The 22,673-nt window shown below is 35.4% G+C and overlaps 1 protein-coding gene across 2 annotated transcripts in view; it reads right to left on the minus strand.

The window, feature by feature from the left end:
* The window catches only part of LOC102108924 (sodium channel protein type 2 subunit alpha-like), a 61,019-nt gene that overhangs the window by 34,883 nt on the left and 3,463 nt on the right, over window positions 1-22,673 (minus strand). Inside the window, exons 3-14 of one of the 2 annotated variants that reach the window (XM_088059137.1) lie at window positions 18,801-19,117; window positions 15,158-15,276; window positions 14,180-14,269; window positions 12,469-12,597; window positions 11,871-11,962; window positions 10,566-10,838; window positions 10,203-10,266; window positions 9,189-9,330; window positions 8,852-9,058; window positions 5,682-5,981; window positions 1,867-2,214; window positions 873-1,005 (exon numbers count right to left, since the gene is read on the minus strand). In XM_088059137.1, coding sequence (XP_087915263.1) covers window positions 873-1,005; window positions 1,867-2,214; window positions 5,682-5,981; window positions 8,852-9,058; window positions 9,189-9,330; window positions 10,203-10,266; window positions 10,566-10,838; window positions 11,871-11,962; window positions 12,469-12,597; window positions 14,180-14,269; window positions 15,158-15,276; window positions 18,801-19,067 — 2,164 coding nt within the window. In that variant the 5' untranslated portion in view covers window positions 19,068-19,117. Of the gene's footprint in view, window positions 1-872; window positions 1,006-1,866; window positions 2,215-5,681; window positions 5,982-8,851; window positions 9,059-9,188; window positions 9,331-10,202; window positions 10,267-10,565; window positions 10,839-11,870; window positions 11,963-12,468; window positions 12,598-14,179; window positions 14,270-15,157; window positions 15,277-18,800; window positions 19,118-22,673 lie in introns of those variants that run through there. The other variant, XM_005519747.2, reaches the window with a different exon arrangement.

Below are 22,673 nucleotides of genomic sequence, written 5' to 3' on the forward strand. Positions count from 1 at the left end.
AAAATAGGGGATATAAGACTTATATTTCTGACTACAATTAGTTTGTGATCTGTTTGTTTATCTGAGAGCAAAGGGCTTCAGAACTCACATTAAAATTATATTTCAATACTGTCTTAGCAACACAGTAAAGTTTCTTGGTAATTTCTTATCTTTTTAGAATATATGTTGATTCTGTAAGGTTGGTCTGACTATAACATCTGCCACACTTTGCCACTATCCAGTTGATAGATCCTTCAAGCTTACAAAAATACTTTAATGGCATATGTATGGAGAATGAGCATACTCAGTTTCCATTAAATAGGAAAAAAAATATCCCCAAAAGCATGCTTCTTCCCAAAGAAAATACAATATTTTTTATCTTTTATAGGTAGAAAAATTTAAGAAATTCTTAAAACACTTTGTGGGTATTGGCATGGGTTGATTACATTTGGGTTTTTTCCCTTTATATTTCTCATTCCAATTTCCTATTGTCTATCCTTGGATTTAAAGCCTAAGGGAAATGACTGCTCTAGCACATCAGCACCTTTATCGTGGCAATTCCCGGGTTATCTTAATTGATTTTTCCTGATGATGTCTAATGGAAAAAAAAAATTCCTTTATTTTCTGTTTGAGGCTCTGGCAATCCCCTAGCTACTATTATTTTCTCTGTTAGTCCACTCAGTAGAATAATATTTTGGAAGGTGTCATGAAACATGGTTAAGCATTCAGATTGTGTAAATGACCTTAGAAATGCTTAAAAGCCTTTTGTATCTGATGTTCAGAGAATTCACATGTCCAGTTTTACATTTACAAAGGAAATCATGTAAATTTCTCTGTACATGTATTTAGCAGAACTTCACTGAACTGCCTGTCAGATAAAATGCACCAAATACCTTCCATTGTATTTGTAAGTATGCTGGCTATGCTCATTGCTCTTTGTCTTGCAGCAGACTCTTCCAGCATTTCCATGGAAATTTGGTATGAACTCAGTCTTCTTTTCCTTATTTCTGTTTCTGTAGTGGTGCCCTGTAAATGAAATACTGAGGAATTAGACCATCCTTTTCAATAAACAATTAACAGTATTTACTGCATAAATATTTTAGTGATAATCAAATCAGCTTTGTGCAATGTATTACACTTTTCAATGAATGTTTCTGTTCTTGTCAGGATTTCTTCTTTATTGAGGAACTCAGTGGAAGTTTTGTACAATGCTACAAATAATCAACTGGAGGACCCAATATCAACACAGTGTGGGATCAAAGGTAGTTTACATTTAAATGACTGGCTGAACAAAATTTTTGCTCAGTACCGCCTTGATAGTGATGGTAATACTAATATAAAATACAGTGTATGGATAAGGCTTGCTTGAGTGTTTGAAAGAACATTGTAGCTTACAGAAGTCTGAAACTGAGACTAAAGTGTTGTGTAATTTCAAAGGTACATGGGAATTGTACAAATTTTTCCCGTTAAAGGTATGAGAAAAAAGTCCCTGAGAAAAATTCAGAAAGGAGTATTTTAATAACTATCATGAGATAGTTAATCTTCTGTTTAATTTTATAGGAGTTTTCCCATACATATTTCTAAGCTATAGCCTTATTTATACGTTGAATATCTACCTTTGTTGAAGTGAAACTATAAACAAATTGTCAAATTAAATTAATATTTTTTTTTCTATGTATAGATCGCTTGTTGAAAGCAAGAAGAATAGAATACTTTACTAAGGTTTAGACATAGTAGGCTGAGGACTCTTTTTCCTTTACGTTCTCTTATTTAGAAACTATCGCAAATCATTTCTTTAAGAAATTATAAGGAATACAGAGATGAGGACTAAGAGAAAATTCTGTGCCTGAATCGAACTGTAATAAATACTGTCTTGCTTACAATTACCTCTGGCATAAGCTGACCAGTAGGAGATGTTAGAGTTGAAGGCCCTCCAACCAAGGAAACCACTCCATTGCAATCCACGGTGCTGTGCATCTTCCCATTCACTGGAAGGGCTGGTATCATTCTAGACGACACACTGCTTTGACTAATGTTACTGTTGCGCCTTTCTCCATGTCGATTTGGAACAAAGAGAGAATCTCTTCTGCTCTCATTGTCTTCAAGAGTGCTGTGTTCATCATCAGCAAAGTCATTCTCTGATCCTATATCCTTTGCATGACCTCTGAAACTGAAAATGCTGGTTTTGCTGTTGCGCCTTGGTGAGAACAGAGAACCACGAATGCTTAACAAAGACTGTAAAAGATTTAAAACAGACCAAACAAAACAGCATTAGAACTAAAGCTGCAAGCTCTTGGCTTTTCAAAGAATAGTTACAGTACTGGAGGAAGGATAGTCACTTTTTTTCTTCCATAATATAAGTGTGTCCACTAGGGGAACACGTTTACCAGGTAACCTGAAGCAGAGGGGAAAAATTCTTTTAAGGTAATGTAGCAAGACTGAGGAAAAGTTGTGCAGATGACATAAGCAAGGTTGAACAGTTCTGAGTGAAGAAGGTGCATTGAACTGGCATGGACTGTGCTGGAGACAGTTTTCAACATCTTTTTTATTTCAATATCACTATCAAGATTTTGTCACTATCAAGCTTCTCTTCTTCATCCCCCAGATTCCTAGGGATAACAACTAATATTGCTCACCAATCACTCTTCTGTTTTTTTGGTAGATTCAGAAGTGATCTTAAGTTTGCCATTGAAATCCCTCAAAGCTGATGTAAGGAACTTGACTGACCTCTTCCCAATAGGCTCAATAGTGTGGGAACAACAACTAGGAGGCAGAGGGGGCAGCTCGGGGAAGCTTTGGATGTACAGTAGCAGCACTCTTAGGCATAGAGCTCGGGGGCCATAGCAGGTCGCACACACCTACCAAAAGGTATCCCTTGGTTATCAGGCAGCTCAAAGCAAGTATTCACCAGGGACACTGTGACCTAAAGATATTATCTTACAAGTGAGAAAAATAAATCAGTGGTTGTTGGTAATTCATCTTTTAATTACAGTAGAAGCCAGTTAATGAAGTGTTCTTCTCCCTTGCTGCATATTTTATTAACAGCATTCATGAATAAATAAAATAAGTACTAATTGTGGAGAAAAGTAACCTAGCATTCAGCCTTTTTCAGCTCTGCATTTGCACAAATCTTCACATCTTGGTTCATCAAAAACCCAGTTTGAGACTATTGTCACTTTTTCACTATTTTTGAAGGTGAAAAGTCCTCATATGTAATAGCAATGGGTTTGATCCCAGGTTAATTAAAGTGAAAGTCAAAACTGTCCTATATTATATAAATCTATTTTAATGATTTGAAAATCAAACACTGTATATATACATATATCAACACATATATACCTCTGTATATAAATTCACACGCATTATATATGTGCTGAACTGGTAGAACTGCCTCTTATAAGGCCTGTCAGGTGTTTACCATTATGAGATGCATTTTTTCCTACTCTTACAGCTATACCAAATTTTAATATTTTGGGCTGAAATTTTCTATGCTGGCTGTCAGCCTCAGGCTGAGTTACTTGAAAAATATCAGCCAAATGATTTTGCTAACCCATTTATATAAACTTGGCTGGAGAAAAAGTGCTGTTTTGCTTATACTGAAAGATAATTTTTTCCAAAAAAAACCCCCTAGCTTCTATGGAATATGTCACTGAATTTTGACAGAGCAGTAAACTAATTAGTACACCCTTTTTACGTTTCCTTGTAAATATATCTGGCCAACCTACAGTCCTTCAAAAAATTACATGCTCACCAGGGTTTCATCTGACTACCAGTGATACCCTTGTTCTTTTAGAGAATGTTCCCATGGCTGCTATGTGTTATTTGTAGGCCAATCTTTCCAATATGTGTTGCCACATTTTGAGCACAGCTAATTGGATCAGCCCCCTCAGGGATTTGGGAGAAGTAATGCCTGTTCTGCAAGTCCCTGCTGCACAGAGACAAAAGATATAAGCCAAAATGGCTGCAATTTTTACACATGTAGAGGCAGAAATATATGTGTCTACATGCTACCGGAAAGTAAAGACTGAAAGGAAGGTTTGACTTTTCTGGCAAACAGCATCATTCATCTGCATGTGGAATATGGTATCAAAGGACAAAACCTCTTACAGGGCCCAGCTGAGCAGATTATCTCCCCTGACCATTCTGCCTCACTGTTTCATGCTCTGGACCCTGTCTCACCAGGGAGATTCTCCATGGCTAACAAAACAAATGAGCTCTTCCTTTAGCAATTCTACTGTTTGCAATTCTTCTGCTCTTGTGGCACCTAAGTTTCAGTTGTATGATGACAGCCTTTGCCCCAAAGCTTTGTTACAACTGAAAAAAAATAAAAATTATGAAGAGCATCTTTAACTAATAAGTTATTCCTAATTTGGGTGGTATTCATATGTAAAAATCATCTACTGGCTCAGACCACACATTATCATTTTGAAGAGATGAATTTTGAGTGATTTTTTATAAAAATGTGTAGTGGTTTAGATAAATGCCATAACTGTGTATAGTCTTGAAATAAGCAAAAGTAGCACAGAATCAGGCTGGAAAAGACCTCCAAGATCTTCAAGCCCAAGCTTTGACTGATCACCACCTTGTCAGCTAAACCGTGGCACTAAATGCTATGTCCAGTCATTTATTGAACACTTCAAAGGATGATGACTCCACCACCTCCCTGGGTAGTCCATTCCAATTTTTTACAATCCTTTCCATGAAGGAATTCCTCCTGATATCCAGCCTGAATTTCCCCTGGCACATCTTGAGGCTATTTCCTCTTATCCTGTCACTGGTTGCCTGGGAGAAAAGGCTGACCTCTGCCTGGCCACATTCTTTCAGGGAGTGATAAGGTGCCCCCTGAGCTTCTTCTTTTCCAGGTTAAACACCCTCAGCTTCCTCAGCTTCTCCTCATATAACTCACTTTCTAGACCTTCACCAGTCCTTTTCTGGACCTGCTCTAGCACCTCCATATCTGTCTTGTACTGCGGGACCCAAGACTGGATGCAGGATTCAAGGTGTGGCTAAGTACACAGGGCATACCCTTAAGTGACAGAAGAGACCCTTTGATTTATAGGAGTAGAGCTTAGAATTTTGGATTAAATGATTTTCACAGATCCTTCATAAACTACTTTTTTTCCTACGATTGCCATGATCCTCCATCATGTATAATTGATTCCTAGTGAAAAGGAATGTATGACTGAATTGTTACATATACAGGCCCAAAAGATCCCTGCGTAGTTTGTCCTTATTGTGCAGTACTGGTGCTACTTTTCTCATTATCTTCACATTAAAGAAGCTAATTAAGGAAAATAATAGAAATTAATGGTAATGTGGGATTTCCCATGCAGAATATTTTTATGTTGCAATCTGCCAAAAACCGCAGAAAACCTATTTGTATAGTTTTGAAATGGATCCAGAAGAGAGAACGTATGGTTCATTAATGCATATATATGAATACTAATCTTTCTCTCTCCATCCTCAGAAATACATTTTCTGAAATGTATTAATTAAGTTTATAAGTATTCTTGGTAAGTTGTTTTCATCCCTTTGCTAATAGAATGAGTCAAAACATCTCAAACTTACCCTGTGAATGGAACTACCACTGATTTTTTCTTCACTTACCATTTACATAAGCTCCAATATGTAAAACTGCTGTAATATCAGGGAAAATAAAAGTAGAGTGGACACACATGACTTAGTAAAATAAAGTGCTGTACCTGATGAGGAGAAGTGAGCCTTTTTTCATATGTCAGTTGACTTCCTTCTGTGGAGAAGCGGAAGCTTTTCCTTCTGATACTGTCTTCTGACTCAGACTTTGGGAACTTATCAATATCTCCTTTGTCCTCTGCTTCAGACATTTCTTTCTGTCTTCTTTTCTTCCTTCTGTTTCTTCTTTCTTTAGCACTCTTTGAGCTTAACTTTGATGCTTCTGAAGAGCTTTCCAAGAGTTCTCCCAATCCCCCTACACCACTGAAATCTCTTGATGCAACTGATGCAGCTGCTACTGCTGCTGTTGTCTGTCAGGTTACAAAGCAAGGTATTCTTAGTAAGCCAAAAAAAGGAATAATTTTATAGTCTTTTATCAACTGTTTTTTATTATCACTGTGATAATAATGCTCTTCATACACTCTTGAATATGTAAATATACCCAAAGAAACTGTACTGAAGATAAACTATGGAGTTGTACAGGTCCTCACTGTTTAGCAGCATGAGCTATTTGAAGCACCAACTTCAGTAGAACAATAGCTAAACTATTTGTTAAAGAATTGCTGTGCAAGACCCTTGTCTGAAATAAAAGTAGTCAGAAAAGTGTTAACATAGTGCTCTTTCATGTATTTCCGATCTGTTATTCCATTTTCTCTTGAGACCCCCCATCATGGTCTAATTCAGCTGATCCCTTCTGAGCTCTTAGGGAGAAGACTAATGCATGGCATTTATCATGTGAGTTAATGTGTCAAAAATCCATCTAGCACCCTGAAAGCAATTTAATCCAGCCTTTCTTTACTGTCTTCACAGCAAGAACACTCCCTTTACTTTCCTTGTGCCTTTGCTGGTACCAGGCACAACCTCCAGACACATCTTCAAGCCCTTCCTCCTTCTTCATATTTCCCCTCCCACACGTCCCACTGCATCTGCACTCTAAGTCTTTGCTAAAAATATGCAAAGGTGCATTTATTGCTTGTTGGTGTTACTGCATGACAGAAGAAAAGGTTTTGATTTCTTCTCTGATGGAAAGGGGTGAGATGACTTCCTGGAGCAGAGTCATCCCAAAACTCGGGACAAGTATCTTTACAGTATCAATAAGTAGGTCAGCCTACTTATTTTGGTTCATTAGAAAAAAGTTCTCAGTCATCAAAAAAAGAAGAATTGAGAGTATGTTCAGTGCTGTTCCTCGAAAGAACTGTGTGAGGTTACGATGAAATTCCATAGTGGAAATATCTTTGGGGAGATGATAGGCTGGGCTTAGCTTACAAAAAAGGGTGGTGTGATAAATGGCAAGGGACTAGGGTTATATAACAAGGATGACTAGTAATTATCCAGCAAAATGTATTGTATTCAATGCCAAGTATTTCAGGAATGATGACATATCTCTTCACAGCAGGAAAGGACAATTTGAAAGCTCATAGTATCAGTTAATGTCCTTCTTTGCCACAATATACAACCCATGCTATAGAAGCTGACTTGATACAGACTTTTTCTGCTAAATGGAGTACTAAAAGGATTCTGAAGTGTTTAGAAAATAAAAGAGCAATACTCAAAATTTTGTCATACTGCTTCAGAATATCATCCTTTAAAGACTCTAACAAACAAAGGCAGCAGATGCTGAGTCATCACCCATCTACTTCATAATACTAATAGTAAAGGTCAAACAAGTGGAGCAATCCAAAGACCACTGTGATAACTTAAGTTTATGGATGAATAGGTTCAGTGTTAAGGGGCTGAAGAGATGGGTCCCAAACAAGTTTCTGCCTTAGCAACTAATTCAACACTCCAGTGATCCACTTTATACTGCCTACATTTTACTAATGTTTTCACAAACAAAAGAGATCCTGATTGTAATAATGCATTACTTATAATGAATGTAGCAGTCGTTCATTTAAAAAAAAATATTACTTTCCAGGGTCTTTCTTTCACCTTACTTATAATCTCTGTTCCTTATTCGATTCTTCTTTCTAAGTCCAAATCAACTTCATTATTCCCCACTCTCAGATACACAAACATCTAGATGAGGCTGCTGATATCTTTTAGTATAATGTGATTTAGTGCCTTTATGGCATTACAATATCATATTTAAGAAAAACCCAGCAATATACACTTTGCTGACATTCAACCTTTCTAAATTTGAATTTTGCAGGATTCTACTCTTTAGTAATTTGGACAGGATAAAGTTTAATGACTAAAATAAAGATATGCTAATTAGATTTCACAAGCCATACATAAAGGTTTCTTTTCAAGCAAAAGACAAAGAGTTTGTCTTTTTGTTAGCACTTTATGAAGTCATTCTAACTTAGCGAAAGTACCTGTAAAGTGCTACCAAAAATAGAGTTTTGTAGGAGTTTCAAATTTGCTAGCATTTTATAAACATTGTCCTGTTGAAAATGACTAAATCCCATTTGAAAAGCAGTGGAAAGTCAGTCCAGAAATTAGACAGATGGCTGACTCACAGACCTGAACTCCTGCATATATTTTACTTTCAGATAAGAAAACCTTTCACAAAAGTATCTATTAAAATGTCTTTTTCTCATAAAAATTTAAATAATTTTCTTCTCCTTTCAAAGGAAACAAAGATTACTTTAAAGGAATTCTGAAGTAATATCTTTGTTTGCTCATCTGCTTTTGAATATTGCCTGTCTGTTCTAAGAATACATAAACTTCTGATTTACTATGGTGTCAATTAGGGATATTTCTAATTATCTTGATGGAGAGAAACCTAGAAGAACACTGATTATAATCATTCTCTCTATTTGATGAATATTTAGGGAGAATTATTAAGTACATCAAGCTTGGCAATTCTAACTCAGATGTAAACCAGAAGTAACATCACTAGCTTTGTTCATTCTATTTATACAATCTGTAACCTAAAAGCACCATAATTTATGACTACTTAAAGTCAGGTTTCTAGAGCACTCTTATGACAAACATTTTACTTTTCCAGTCTTCTGGTGAATGAAGTAAAATTCTTTTCTGTACCATTAGCTTGCTTTCTTAACTATTTGGTTAGTTCCTGGTTTTCATTGGCCATTTCCACTTTTATAACTTGCATGATAAACAAGACCTTTTATTTTCTGTAATTTATTGCACAATTTGTTCATGTTCTTAATCATAAAAGGTTTTTTTCCTTGCCTCAAGAGCAAGGTTGTTCAGAAAGTCCAGCTTCCTTCATTACCTGAGCTTCTTCTTGTTGCTTCTTCAGTTGTTCCAGCATCTGCTGAAATTCTGCTTCTTTCTGCTCTGCTTCTTCCATTGTTGCTTGATTCTGTTCTTCGTAGGCCATGGCAACCACAGCCAGGATCAGGTTTATCAGATAGAAAGAGCCCAGAAAAATCACCAGAACAAAAAATATCATGTATGTCTTCCCAGCAGCACGTAGTGTCTAGGGAGTAGAAAGCATATCTATATATTATTCCACAACCTATCTATCTCAGTTCATACAAAAATAAGCTTATTTATGTAATTTTGGAAATTGCCAACAGTTTATTATTTATATCATAATAATTTCTTACCAGCTGATAGAGGTTTTCCCAGAAGTCCTGAGTCATTAGCCGAAACAGCGACAAGAAAGCCCAGCTGAAGGTGTCAAAACTTGTGTAGCCATAGTTGGGGTTTCTGCCAGCTTTCACACATATATATCCTTCTGGGCATTGCCTATGTGAAAATCAAATAGGAGGCACTTAGTCATAATTTTTATTCCCTTCTAGAAAATATGTATTATCTTTTGAAAGAATGTGCATTATTTTTCAACAGAAAATCCATAAATTACAATTAAATTAAGTCATAAAAATAAATCACAAGAATTTAACTAATAATATAGTAAATTAAAGATATCCTTTTCATCCACTCACTGGTTGAAATGACCTAAATATTAAAATTCTCCACAATTACATTTTGCAAATAGAATCTTTATTCCAAAGTAATTATTTCCTGGCAGAAATAACTGCTAAAATGATGTTAAGTTTGCAGACAGAATAAATAATATTAAAAGGTAAATCCAATTGTAGTATTAGGGATTTCCCACATACTGCTGATATATATATATATTTAGTAAATCTCTTCACTGCTTCCAGTCAATCCAAGTTCAGCTAACAATTCTAGGCTTATAATTTGGCACATGTAAATGACAGAATTCACCAGAACTGAAAGGGTTAGGCTTGAAAAAACAGACACAGTCTTGAACTGTGAAGTCACTGATGCTTTCTTAATATTCTCCATGTTCTCTTTCTTACTTTTAACTTCTGTTTCTGCCTACTTTCTTCAATCAGTAAATCACCAAATGAGATTTAAAAAATTTCAGATCTTATCAATAAAACCAACTTCATTTTCCAATCAAGCAGGAAAAAGGCTATTAATTAGTATTTTGTTTAGCCAGAGGGTAAAACATTTTGACTCCAGTAAGAAATTCTCACTTCGTTGCAAAATTCCTTAAGTTCTGTAACCCTGCTAAATATGGAGTTGTAACAAAATCTTATGTTACTTCCTTTTCTACAGAGCATAACAGAGAACTTTTGAAAGGGTCTTACCCTGCATCAGAGCTATTACCACAAAGTAGGGCATCTCTTTGTCCTTCCAAAATGTAAAAATGAGCTGTGTAGAAAGCATTGGAAATACATATGAATAGATTACATAAACATGAAAGTTCTACAAAGTAAAAAAAACTTAAATTATGTTAAAATATAGTGGCTAGTTACTAATCACTTTGTAGCTTGTTTAGGAACCTTTCTGGTTCTTGTATTTTTTATTGTATGTATTTAATCTTTGTATATCAGTGACTGTAAGCAGTTCTACATAAGACAGAAATATAAACCCCTCAATGTTCTTTGGTCATAAATAATTACATATTTTAGCCACAAATATATTAAAATAGTTATACCAGACATTCTTACTTTCATCCTCAATGTAATCCTTCCAGTTAAACGTGCTCACTGTCATGTTAACAAATGTACCATTTTCATTCATTGTGCTGTTAAAGTAGGAAATAATGTTTATCTCAAAAGTAGAATTGTCTGGAGGCCACTGCAGGCATTTATTCCTCAGGTTGCCCATGAACAGCTGCAGCCCTATCAGTGCAAATACACTCAGACAAAACACAGTCAGGATCATCACATCCGAGAGCTTCTTCACAGACTGAATCAGGGCTCCCACTATAGTCTTCAGGCCTGCAAAGGGAAAAGATCCATGGAAATATCAAGGAGTATCTTTGCCCTTCCCATATAATTAAGAGGCCATGCAGACACTTAAAAAGGTTTTTTTTCCTTGAAAGGTAAAGCTTCATGAGCAGCCTCAGAGCTTGTGAAGATGAATAAAAGAAAAAGATTCCTTTTTATGAGTATGAAATGTACATATATTCCAATAAATCGAACATATCATATTCTCAGGCAGGAAACTTTATCAATCATGCTTTCCTAGTACAGCTTTGATTGCATTTCCTAATTTTTCTCTGCACTAAATATTCTGCCAATAATTCAGTTTCCAGTTAATTCTAAACATGACTTCACAACAGTGTGAAGCAGCATGAGATAGAATTGCTAGTAATTTTGAATGAAAAAAAATTATTTGCATTTGATAAATTTTCCTGTGCGTTATTTATTTTCTTGTTTGTTTGTCTTCTTTATTTGTTGTTACTTGCTTATTTTTAAGACTAATGCCAATTTTAAGTTGTAAAAAAAAGAAAAAATTTCAAAACCAAGAAAGCCATAGCACTAAGCTTTTGTAATGTAGAGGCAGTTTGTCACAATAAAATGCAGAAAAACAAAGCAAAATAACCCATAGGCTTTATATTCTATGTTTCATGCAAGACTGTTAAACTCAAAGGCTGATTTTGCAAAATAAAAGAAGCTAATGCTGAAAAGGCAAAGAATCATAAACTAGGTTAATGATCCATGCCTTTTTATTAACTTAATTTTTTTTTGGCAACATGAGCAGCAAACAGCAGGACTTATGCTCAAAGGAAGTGAATTCAATGGAACGAAAGTCAGCCTCGGTGTTTAACCTCGCTCTCACCTGGGATGACTGATATTGTTTTCAAAGCTCGGAGAACTCTGAATGTTCTCAACGCTGAGACATTGCCCAGGTCCACAAACTCTGTCACATATCTGTAATAGGGGAGTTCACACACAAACACAATGACAGCACACAAATAACAGTTGGAGATACGAGGGGCCTAACACCTTACACCAACTACTTCTTACCTGGAATTACAGAAATAGTTTTCAAAGCTCTCAATACTCTGAAAGTTCGAAGAGCTGAAACATTGCCTAGGTTTACAAATTCTGTTACATACCTGTAGGATTAAATCACAGTTATTCAGAATTGAGGCAGAGCTTATACTAATTATGTGGGTCTTCAAAACCTCTGTGGCAATACTAGCAATCATTCTTCAAAATTTACCTGTCTCTTCAGTACATTTCGCTTTAATAATTGTTTTCATCAATTTTGCTTAAATGTCATTGAAGTGAAACTCACTGATTTGTATTGGAACATCTAGTTAAAGTAATTAGCTCGTAATGGGACAGTAACATGAAGTCAAAGGGATGGCTTCATTTCTGGTGAGCAGAAAAATGTAGGACATGAAATTAGTGTCCTTCAGCGGTAATTACACTATGGCTGACACTCCATTTTGGCTTCTGTCGTATTTTTCTTTGATTTATGAATACTTAAATGTGTGATACAGTGTCTAAACTTCAAAGGTTGCAAAAATTAAATATGTTTAAATAAATGCATTTATTATATTAATATTTACCACTAATTTCATGCCCTAAAAGCTTAAAAAGTTCTTGGACCACTTACGCCATTAAAATGACACTGAAGTCAAGCCAGTTCCATGGGTCTCGCAGAAAAGTAAAACCTTCCAAGCAGAAGCCCCTTGCAAGAATTTTGATAAGTGATTCAAAGGTATAAATTCCAGTGAAAGTGTACCTGAAAATCATCAGAGTAGGAATAATGGATTTTTACATACTTACAGACAGTTCCATGCTTTAGCAAAGATGACTTAAAAGAAAAAGTATTTAGAGGTAAAAGGAGTAAATTATTAACTTCATTTGCCCTAAATATTGTAGTTCCTGTTCAGCCTTTGTTGAAATTTGAACCTGATATATATGCTACTCATTTTCTAAAAGGTTAATTTAATCTCAGTTCTTGTGCTTACAAATAATTTCTGACTCTAGGATTTATGGATACATTTTAGACCTTGATATTTATATGTACATTCTTTAGTACTCACAGGGTTGCCTCTTTGCTTGCATTCATAAATCAGGTAAATGTCTAAGTGTTACAAAAACTGAAGAATTGTTTTTTTATGTCTAAATCAGAGAGTTTTGTAAAAATCAGTTCTGGATAATAACTATACTAATGCCTGTATTACATGTTTATTTCATACATAATCATCAAATATAAGAAAGCAAGCCCAGACTGTAATTCTCAAAGATAGGGAGCATGATTACAGGCTTACCTGATGTGGGAACAGCCATTGATTTAACAACATAGAATAGTTATAACCAGCATAATACAGACACTTCCTGAGACCCACATGGATCTCTGGTGGACCTCCAGAAAAAAGGAACTCTGCCTCCAGACACTACTGCTCTCCTTTCAGACTCTCAACAACTCTAACAAACCATTGTCACTGTTAACTGGGAATGGGTTAATGGTAGCTGTTTCTAAACAGAGTTCAGTGTAAGGTTCATTAAAGCAGAGAAATAAATAAATATCAGTAATGGCTTTTTGAGAAAAGGAGGGAATGAAGGAAGCAGCAAGTGACCAGAAGCAGGTTTTTCATGAGTAGTATCATTTCAAATAAAAACATAAAGGGCTTTGAGTAACATGACCTAGTGGAAGGTGTCCATGCATGTCAGGGGGTTGGAATTGGATGAGCGTGAAGATCCCTTCCAACCCAAACCATTTTATGATTCTACGGTTTTCTGAGAAAAACATGGATCTGTATTTTGTTAAAGAATAAACATGCATTTTTAACCATGAACAAGAAAAATACTCCTTATGTAGGTCAGTTCTTTGTTACTCTTTCATAGGTAAGTCCCTTTCCTCGGCAGTTTGAGTTTCTTGTGGTTTGCATGTTGTTTGTCCTTGTTGTGGCAGGCACTTAAGAGGTCAAATAAGTAAGGCACGAAAAAAGACCCACTGTGATGAGATCATGGATACTCAAGCAAGGTATGGCAACAATTTTACATGCACAGTTTTACATGCCCATCTGGAACTCCTTGTCTGATTTACAGCTCAGAATATTCAAGGACAAGAGCTCCTGTTTGTGCTACACAGCAGAAGTTCAGGTATTCCTCAGGCATAATTTTTACAAACATGGTGTTACTCTTATATCATTTAAGTTATTCAGGAGAAAATGGGAAAGATGTTGATGAGCTCATGGAATCTGATTCTTCCTGACTCTGGACAAGCCCATTCTGGCATTCACATTTTTATAAATGCTTCTTGTTAGGAGTCACACAAAAACAAAGACATAAAAATAAAGTAAAAATGTTTAACTTACTCTACATTCTTTGTCCAGTCTGGAGGGTTACTCATGGTCATAAATACACAGTTGGTCAAAATAGTGCACATTATAAGCATGCTGAATAATGTAGGTTAGAGTTAAGGCACATAAGTCAAAAAAGTAGGACAGCTTTGTAACACTGAAATAACTTAAAAATGTTAAGTGTTTACAAATGTGAACAAATAACATGACACTCTAATCAAAGCCTAAAAATGAAGCTTTGCACATAATTTTATATATTTTAAATGGTGTGCCATCTGGGATATTATGGTGCACTTTTGTGAAAAAAGGCAATACTTTTGTAATTATGGCAGGTTTAGGTTTTAAATTAAGTTTAAATATATCTTTAACTGTAAATCATGAAATGACTATGAAATGTAATTACTCTTTTAATACGGGTGGATCGTTCTAAAAGATCTCTAGTGCATGGTTCTTCAGGCTCAAGTTTTTCTTTGAACATGACTGAAATATATTTGAAAACACTCTCCTTTATCCCAAATCTTTTATAGGACACCTATCCCAATGCTGAAAACACAATGCTGAAAAAGCTGCTCTTTACCCATGCTCTTTTGTCCTTGCTAAGTGAGTCTAGTTCATGAATAGTACTACTGGTCTTGGTAAAAGTGTGACCTTAGATATGTTCAAGTGCAATGGTTTGTTACTAATGTGGCCTTAGCTGCAGGGCTTAGTATGGGATCAGGTCTCCTTTTAGATATAAAGCCTGATATTTAAACTCTGGCAGATTTAGGTGGCTCAGTAGAGAATTCTCTCAGCAGGGATGAAGATCATACTTCAATTCACATGTGATATTGCTCCTTTTTCAAAGCGTGAGCAACATATATTTATTTAGCATAGTTCACTCCCATAGACACAATTTGTGTCTACACAAATTGTGTAGACAATGAAAAGTATTATTTCAGTCATTAAGTATTTTTAAATAGCAGCACTTAAATCAACATTAAGAAAAAAGGATATGAATGTACCAAAATCTTGATAGCAATTTTTCTGATGGGATTAAAAGGAGTTAAAATATACAAGGCAGATGTGGCACTGAATCGGAAAATTGCTTTTCCCTTATTCAATACTATGAAAGTCTGCAAAAAAGAAACACAAAATTAAAATACAGTGTTGATTACATATATATCTTCACCTCCTACTAAATGTTTCCATTCTCCACCTGAGAGGTAGAAGTTCCATTCTACCGTCTACCTGTGGTGGGAAAATAACTGATTTCTATGAATACAACGGTGTAAGCCTTCCACAGCCAATTCTCCAATTTGCCAAATTTGCCAGCATGTGGACTGAATTATGATATCAATAAAATTGGTGAAAATTACAAAAAACAATGGCAGTTTATCAATAAAAGCAAAATGCATGATTTTGCCACTAAAATATTTCAATTTTATTTCTTATGAAGTCTTTGATTAAAGTGAGAGCTTCAAATTTATCAAATACATTCCACCTTGTGAGCAAACACAAAAAAAACCAAAATAGCAAAAGGACAATTCTAAATGCCAGTTTGTATTTGGAACAAACACTTGACAGAATTATATGCACCATATATATAGTGACAAGGAGAAATTGTCATTACAGAATAAACCACAATTTAAAAATAATTTTGCTTTCATTTTCTGTTTTAAATACTACCAATAGCAGTTATATGCCTCTTCTAAAACATATATCTGTGAAAAAATTAAAATTATTAATATATTGCCAGCTAACGTAGTTCTCAGCAATGTGAGGCAAACATACACCAGAATTTGGCATCCTATCACAACAAATATTTTATAAAAAAATATTGCTGGTTTTCTTGTTAACAATATGCTCTTACTTTCCCTATATGTGAGTAGAAAATTTAACTAGTGATTATCCTTTAAAATTTAGTCTGATAAACCTATGGTTTGTGTCCAGTTTATTATGTTTCTGTGGGCAGTCATTGCCTAAGTGTATTTGTCTGTGAATGAGGTTTACTTGCATCTTTGGTGCTGCTTGAAATTTCTTCAGGACATAACTATTCTTCATTCCTTTTGCTCTTTGTCGATGGTAATGGCTCTGCTTTGTGTTAACATAATAGACTCTTTGTCACATTCTCTGCAGAGCTATATAGTATCACTGTTCTCCATGTTGATTTCCATTCTCTGTAAAAACTTGGCTGTGATCAGAAAAATTCTGCCCTCTCTGTGGCCTTTACTGCCTATTTGGACAGTCATCCAAGGCAAGGAAAGTAAACCTCTCCACGGTGGGTAAAGGAGTGTTGCAGGTGCCTGTTCACAGAATAACATCAAGCTAACACTGAGGGTGGCAGAGAACGGACAAACACTCCTTGGGATTTCTTCCTGCCCTACAGTCCTTCACCCATCTGGAAATGCTAGAAAGATGTTGCCTGTCCCAAGGTCACTGCTGCAGCTGAGCCTGAAGACAGACTAAATTCACATGATTTCCTCTGCGCTGACAAGTCAATGATTAAGGGTAGTTTCTGCTATACACCAGAGGAGGGATGACTAATTCTAGTCCATGATTTAAGATGTCCATTTGTTTTCCACTGAGCATAATTATACTGCTAGGTAATATAAACACAGATGTCATCTGTGACTAAAGATCCTACAGTTTACTAATTGCTCTCATATACCAAGAAATCCATCATTAATGTAAGCTTTTACACTTTTGTTCCAAAAAATCTGACTACTTTTTCTAATCAATGGAGGTTAGAAACAATATTTCAGAACTTCTCAGTATTTCTGAAACTTCACTTATTCAGAAAACTTTATCCGTGAACTTATTTATGCAACTTTATTCCTGAAGTTTTGGATCTAGGCCACAAAAGGGCTTAGTACTGACAATTATATTGTAAGTAAGAACTTGCATGGAACTGTATCCAATCCATATAAATTTAAATAACCCTTGACAATGCTACTTCTTTGAGCTTTAATTTCTTTACATTTCCTTAATGATGTACATACTTGTATTATCTACAGCATTGTTGATTTAGTTTTGGCAACTGTTAAGTTATGCAATTACATAATATTCTGCTTTATTTTCTGTTCCCATTACCAAGGCTCTAATTTTTAATCCCATTTTACAAACAAATACAACCACAGATTTAGCCACAAAAAGTATTGCATGATTTTTTCCTAGCAAACCACATTACTTTGGAGTTTAAAGTATTTTATGCCTTGATTTTTTTATAGTGGCTAAGCATCAAGTTTCTTCTCTTGATGGCAGCCTGGAATGCTTCAAGCCATCAACAGAGTAACTGTGTCCAGTTCTTTTCCTGTTTCAAAGAGATGGGAAAAGATAGTCCCAAGTACTTCTCCATATAACACCTTCTCCAATTTTTAATTAAGGGGTGTTATCCACCTCTTCATCTTCCTTCACTCTCCTTACCCACAACGCTTTGAGGTCTATCAGAAACTGAGAGAATATCTTGATGCTGCTAAAGAAGCACAGAGAAATAAACAAGAATATAGAGGAAAACTGTCTCTTACTGTCACCTGTACTTTCACTAATCAGTGCAGGACCTAATGTACTTTACCTGTTCCCAGGCTGGACTATTTCAGACCCTGGAGGATTTTAAAACAGTCTACAATTAATCCTAGCTATGGAAATGTACTTGTTTTTCCCTTGTCTTTCTCCTAACTCAAATAACACCAGTCTGCTTCCAATTATATGCATCATTGCTACAAGACCAAAACCCATACACACTGCTGAAGACCCTGACTTTTAAAAAGTCAAACTTTTTACTTGAATGGATCTGTCTCAGCTACCTTTTCTATCTCCATGTCCCTGACTTGGGGATCACGTGAAAAGGAGGACTGTGTATGACTGTGCATATAAGAAGGGAAAATGCATCTCTTTTAGGAGTTTGCATTCTTCACAGAGCACAGTTTTGCTACTAATGGTCCTGTTGTGCTACAGCCCCACACATGTAACTTAGTACATTGCTTTTATTTCACAACTCTGCTCTGGTCTTTCTGTATGAAAACTCTTCAGAACACTAAAAACGTCTTTTTTTGATTCCTTCCTCAAAAATAAGCTTTTCCATGGTCCACCAGAGAGTTCTAATTGACAGCTCTCCTGTAGAGATCTATCATAGCAAACCCAAGCACCTCAAGCAATAGTTTGCATTATGGTATTTTCATATGAGCCAACATTTACAGTCTTTATATGCTACATATATAGAGACACATGTATTTCATATGTATATTTGCATATGATATATAGCTATATATAGAAACAAAGAATATGGTTACAGTTCTCTATTTCACTAACTTGAGCGGATGCTACCTTGCTATGTACAACTATTTCCATTGCAAAACCATGCTTGGAACTTCTCTTTTGTCATATCCAGTCTTAGTATTATATTGACATCAAGTAAAATCATTCTGTGCTCAAGTTCAGGCAAGATCAAGGAAGACACATCTTCCTTACAATGAAGTAAATAGTAAGTAACTCAACAGAATTGAAGCGGTCACAATATGGAAGAGCATAAATCAGTGCCATTAAATAAAAGGATGATTCTGGATATTCAGGAGATTGATAGTTCCAACCACATTTTGTGATTAAACTTTTCTAGTGTATAAAGTTATATTCTATTTTGTGCAAACCATAATTCACTCACTTTTTTATTGATATAATATGGGTCCAGGTCTTCCAAAGGTTCAGATACCATTCCTGGAGGTATGTCACCATAAATAAATGGCAGTGTCTTTCCTGCCTCCAAGTCACTGTTTGGTTTTGGACCATTTTCATCATCATCATCTGTATGTTCTTGCTTGGGCTTTTTAGCTTTTTCTTCTGCAGAACGCTTTTCAATAGCTGCGAGAGAATCTCTAGTAAAATAGCGGAAGCTTTCAGGTCCAGGTGGTACCAGCAGTGCCTGTGCCATGTTTTCATCCTGCAAATTTAATTACTTTTAGCTTCTTGCATAAGAATGACCTATAAAAGAAAATTAAGTAATTTAGTCAAGTTAGATTGTACAAATAGGAAAAATCCCAACATTTGGTCAGAAACTCTTTCCAGGCTTAAATAGAAATAGAAGCAGCATATTTCAAAGCTGAATGGCAGTTAAAAGCAACTGTTTAGAATTTATTTAGATATTTTATAAATTATTTTTCAGCTTTTTTCTACTGATCCAGAAAAAGACACTATTTCTGCCCACAGATAATGCTTTGCCTGTGTCCTTGGACACTCCCAGTTAGAGCAATTGCTGACACAAGTGTTTTAACAGTCCAGCTTTTTTTTTTTTTAACAGCAAGTATAAGTGTATATTCTGTGAGGCACTGTTGGAAATATTACATTCAACCACTTAATAGATTTTATCTTTCCATATTTTCTCAAACATCTGTAATACAACTTTCCAAACATCAATACTTTCATTAAACTAAAATATTCCACATGACTGTGCTGCTTAAATTACAGCAACTAAATTATGGGAGGAACAAGCATAATTCTTTCTTACTGACACTTAACTGTGGTGAAGGCTAATATTAGATACCAGAGCAGCTTAGGTTGTGTTTATTGAGCATCAGCTGTGAATCAAAACCACAGGCCTCTTAAGTAAAAGGAAACAGCATGTACAATCAAGGCTATGTGGGAAAAGATGCTGCTTCTGATTCTTTTCAAGACAAGTATCATAGTATTATTTCAGACTGAAACTAGTCCAAAATCTAAGACTCTGGTTCTCTCTGAATGTCTTTAGTACCAGTGGTGGATGATGCTGCTTTTTTCCTGCTCTCTGCCTTGAACTCTCTACTGTACAGAAGATCTCTTTATGAAGTCCTGCAGTGCATCAACTGAAAGCAGTGTTATTTTTCTCTCTTCCTAGTCCTGCAGCAGGATCAGTTATTTAAAGTGATGTACTGTACAGCACAGTTGAGAAATTTGAATAGCTGGAGGGAGAGAATGGCAAAATGAAGGCAGATATGGTTAAACAGTGCTGCCACCAGGGAAGAAATGAAAGCCTTACTTGGTGTCTACTTTGCAAGAGTTTATGGCATGAAAAAATGCAAAAATTTTAATTATGAGAACCAATTTCAAGAGTGAGTTTCAATGCTTAACTAATGAGCTTTAATTATGTTTTCTGTTACATGAAGCCATGTAACCTTTGCTACATTATTTCATGAATGTGCAACATCTGTATCCTGGAGATGCCACATCTAAATTTAAGACATAATACTCTGCTCATTTGCACTCGTTCAATAGTCCTTCTCCTAAAGCTCCTTGTCTGTCTCAAGCAGTTTGTAGAAATACACACATGCAGAGACACACAAAATGCTACAGCAATGATCTTATGAAATAAGATATGTGAAGGCAGAAGGGGATGTTAAAAAGTGCTTGAAAAACCTAGACAAAGAAAAAGGAGGAAAGAAATGAAACAGCATACTCCTCAGATTCCTAAATCTGAGTACTCAGATTCCTAAATCTGAATTACCAATCCAATGGCACGGTAAAGACTCATGCTCCTGTACCACCTCAAGTCTGTCTCTGGAGTGGGTTCACAGCACAGCATCAGTGTGTATCATCAGCACTGAGGTCACTGAAATAATTTAGTCAGCAGATCATAGGACCAAGTCGAGAAGTAATACAAGACCAGAACTAGGATACCTGACCATAAATTCAGAATTAAAACACATTGTACAGCAGACACAAAGAAGAAAATTTCTCTAAAGGAGTATCCTGGAGAACTATGAGTTAATGTAATGTGCAGAATGACAGAGACCTTGGAGTGGCTGGAGACACAGATGCAGTATAAAAGGAAAAATAAATTTTAAAGTCAGCCAGAGTCTCCAGCAGGCAACCTTATCACAGGCTTCTATGCTGAAATTTCTGCTACTAATTTTTTCTTTGTTCAAGATGATGCCTTTGCTAATCCATTTTTTTAATTAATGTTGCTCCCAATTATAAAGATCCTAAACTTAAACTTGTCCCTTCTTTTTAGAATTAAAAGCATACTCATTTTCTGGATACAGCCCTTTGATTACTACTTTTGCTCATGCAGGATTAATGAACTAAGAAGATGTCTGAGGTTTCTCTTTGGTCTTTCTGAATAATTTATTTCTTTATTCCCCATTTTACAGGTCTGTGATTCAACTTGTCACCCTAGGTGCCTTTTCTATGAAACTAGTCTCAAAAGATGCATCTAAATCAAGTCATCGGTGTGTCTGCCTTGTCTTTATAGTTCAGTGCATTTATTTAGGTTGCTTTTCATCCATTAACAGTTACAGCTATGAATGCTATAGCAAAATGAATTGTCTTCATTTAAAAGATATGTATTTGTATTGCTAGAAATCCACAAAGGAGCCAGTGACTTACTGGTGAAAGAATTGTCAGACTTAAGGATTCACTGTATTTCTCAGGGAAAAAAACATGCCCTAAAAAAGTTATCTTGACAAGTTGGAAACATTACTTGAGACCTGCCTCCATTACTGTCTAGTGCAATTATATCTTGTCTTTGCTGTTGCTATTACACAAGAAGGTTTTTCCTACACTAAATATGCCCCAAGCATTTTCATTTAGTTTACAAAGCTTAACAGAATAACACAGAAATTTGTATCTGATTACTGTTGCTAAACATGCCTTAATTTAATAGATCAATGAAACAAAAGTTTTGTTGCTGCCTGTACTTAGCCCTGAACAAGCTCTTAGCAATCCTTGAATCATGAACAGCTCATTTGTTAGTAATAGCTTTCCTCTTCTTCCTTCACTGGTTTTAAAATCGCTTGTTATCTGATCACTAAACTGCCAGGATATGAAAGATATTAGGCAGAATTCAGACATTCTGTATATCTAATAGTTTGGAATAATTGTCATTGAAAACAGTCTTTAAAGAAGGAGTCTCAAAATTACATGTGGTCCAGGCCCCTCTGTACCTTCTGCTGCTCAGCAAAGAGAGTTTCACGTATTTGAAATAAAATTCTAGCCTATATATCATATATGTAATGCTCTATAATTTAATACATTGCATTAGAAAATTAAGTTCCCATTTATTAAAGACATGTTTTTGCCATTTAGTTATAATTGAGCACTGCATTTTTTGAATTCTTCTCCAGTTTTACTTCAGTCCCTACCTTTAAATAATAAGACTGAGCAATAAACAGTATCTATATGTTTTTAATTTTACACATATTTCAGCTAGTTATATTATGTCCACAGATAACTTGTTAAATTTTATTTTTAATATAATAATCTTCTCATCATTTACAGAAGATGAGTCAGAAAGTAAGTAAAATATCTTTGCTAACAATGTCAAATTAATTTTCCTGTATCTCTGAAAAAGCCAGAAGAAATGGCCTGAAGGTATCTATTTTTATGATATCTTAAATAGGGCAAATGGTAAAAGTGAAAGTACCAGCATAAGTACCAGGTAGTACTGCCTGCGAAAACCTTGAAAAAGCTGACTACTGAAATTTTCATTCCATTAGAACTGAAACAGTTGATTAGGGTTGAAGTAAGTATTCGGATAGCAAAGGGAATATGTGAAATGACAAGCTAT

This window comes from Pseudopodoces humilis, chromosome 8 (assembly GCF_049639895.1).
Source record: "Pseudopodoces humilis isolate 2021_Gansu_Grassland_sample_001 chromosome 8, ASM4963989v1, whole genome shotgun sequence".
Lineage (NCBI taxonomy): Eukaryota > Metazoa > Chordata > Aves > Passeriformes > Paridae > Pseudopodoces > Pseudopodoces humilis.